A 2444-nucleotide genomic window follows, 5' to 3' on the forward strand; every position below is an offset into this window, starting at 1 on the left:
ACATTAATGGATCTAGAAGAGAAGAAGGTGAATTTCACTTGGGGCAGAATGTTTCTTAATATCTGAAAAGTGAGTTTATTTCAGGAAAAATAAAAACAGGAGTTAAGAAAATTATAAAAGAAGACAGGATTTCAAGGAGAATGAAGCCATAAATACTTTGAGGAGAGGTTAGTGTTGGCGAAAGAAGGGAGAAACTGTTGAGTCTATCAGAGAAAAAATTTTTCTTACACAGGGATTCACAGATCCGGCAAGGAAAAAGAGTCTCATGTCAACTGGGGAATAAAAGTGCAATAACGTTTGTCAGGAAGTAATTTGGGAACCTATTTTTAAAAAATATAAAGGCTCAGATCATAAGAAGCTGAGAACATTACCAGATATAGTAGTGACAAAATTTCAAATATACCTCAAATCAGGCTAATATGTGATTCATGTTGTTTTGTTTCTTACCCCAATAGGGCACCATGATGTTTCCAGGGATGTAGGTCAGAAATAGATCAGTAAGAGAACATCTCTAGCCCCATTTATATTCTAAGATGAGAAAATACAATTACTATCATATTTTAAAGATTTTTATGGTTATAATGAGTTCACCCCTGTCTATTTTTCTTAAGCTAAAATCCTTTAGTTGGTTTCTTACTACCTTGGTGTTGTGCTTAAAAAATTGTCCCCTATTAAAGCTGACTTGGAAATATGAAAGGAAAATTGTATCCAAATGTAGATGTTCACAAGCAGAGAAGATTGTAGGGCTGACAACATGTTCTGAATCCCTGGAAGAAAGAAATATATTAATGATAAACTTAACGAAAAAATGATTGAGTCAGAGCCCATAACAGACATGTATCCTTAATATTTAATAGTCTAACAGCCAACATAGTGTAAAACGTCTGCAGTTGGGATCATGCGAAACAATACTATCCCTCAAAATATTTTTGTCTTGGTGAGAAAATCCTGAGGTGGAAGGGCTCTGATTCTCACTAAAGCTAGCACTCCATGAATTGTTGTGTCTTTTCTTTGAAGTGATGCTGAATCAAACTTTAGTCACTGAATTTCTCCTCCTGGGAGTGACAGACATCCAAGAACTGCAGCCTTTTCTCTTTGTGGTTTTCCTGACCATTTACTTCCTCAACGTGGCTGGGAATGGAGCCATCCTGGTGATTGTCATCTCTGATCCAAAACTCCATTCACCTATGTATTTCTTCCTGGGAAACCTGTCATGTATAGATATCTGCTACTCCACGGTGACATTGCCAAAGATGCTGGAGAACTTCCTCTCTACAAATAAAGCAATTTCCCTCTTGGGATGCATAAGCCAGCTTCATTTCTTCCACTTCCTGGGCAGCACAGAGGCCATGCTGTTGGCCGTGATGGCATTTGATCGCTTTGTGGCTATCTGCAAACCACTTCATTACACTGCCATCATGAGGCCTCAGCTCTGCACCCAGATGGCTATCACAATTTGGATCATTGGTTTTTTTCATGCCCTGCTGCACTCCGTAATGACCTCTCGCTTGAACTTCTGTGGTTCCAACCACATCCATCACTTCTTCTGTGATGTTAAACCATTGCTAAAGCTTGCCTGTGGGAACACTGAGCTCAATCAGTGGCTCCTCAATACTGTCACAGGGACCATTGCCATGGGTCCATTCTGTCTGACACTTCTCTCCTATTTCTATATCATCACCTATCTCTTCTTCAAAACCCACTCTTGCAGCATGCTTCACAAAGCACTGCCACTTGTGTCTCCCACTTTATGGTAGTTATTCTTCTCTATGCACCTGTTCTCTTCACCTACATCCGTCCTGCCTCAGGGAGCTCCATGGACCGGGACTGGATTATTGCCATCCTGTACAGTGTGGTCACTCCTGCACTAAATCCACTGATCTATACTTTGAGGAACAAAGAAATGAAAGGGGCTGTGGGTAGGGTGATCAGAAGCTCCAACTTGAAGAAATAAAGGAACTCTTCTGAGACATAAACTATCAGGCAATGAGAAAGTTAAGATATGTAACTATATTGCTTCTCAAATTGTTTAGGAATTTATAACAGAGGGAACTGGATAAAATAAAAATATATGGGAAAATATGTTGTGTTTATAGTTGTGTTTAAAATGTTTTTCTAGGTTATATAAGGGAAATATGAACAAATGGGATGCTACCCATGGAACTCTAATGCTGAATTTTTAAGGAGATATCAATTGATCAAATCAATTTACCATGTTTCTTGTGAGTTCTTATATAAAATTGAGTATACAAATATATTACCCATGTATTCAGTAAAATAATATTTGGTCTATTTATGTATATCATCCTTCTGGTTAACATAGTATGTAATCAATAAAATTATTATGTTTTTATATTTTGAAGATTTTATTTTTTTATTTTTTTATTTCTGCTTATTATGGGGGTACAAAAGTTCAGGTTATATATATTGCCCATGCCCCCTCC

At 37.5% G+C, this 2444-nt stretch overlaps 1 protein-coding gene across 1 annotated transcript; it reads left to right on the plus strand.

Annotated features, from left to right (window-relative positions):
- The first annotated feature begins 1019 nt into the window (after nucleotides 1-1019).
- Nucleotides 1020-1954, plus strand: LOC138395614 (olfactory receptor 12D1-like). Its single transcript, XM_069488462.1, is given in 2 exon segments — nucleotides 1020-1728; nucleotides 1731-1954. Coding segments are annotated over 2 exon segments (933 nt in total).
- The last annotated feature ends 490 nt before the right edge of the window (nucleotides 1955-2444 follow it).

The sequence above is a fragment of the Eulemur rufifrons genome, chromosome 15 (assembly GCF_041146395.1).
Source record: "Eulemur rufifrons isolate Redbay chromosome 15, OSU_ERuf_1, whole genome shotgun sequence".
Lineage (NCBI taxonomy): Eukaryota > Metazoa > Chordata > Mammalia > Primates > Lemuridae > Eulemur > Eulemur rufifrons.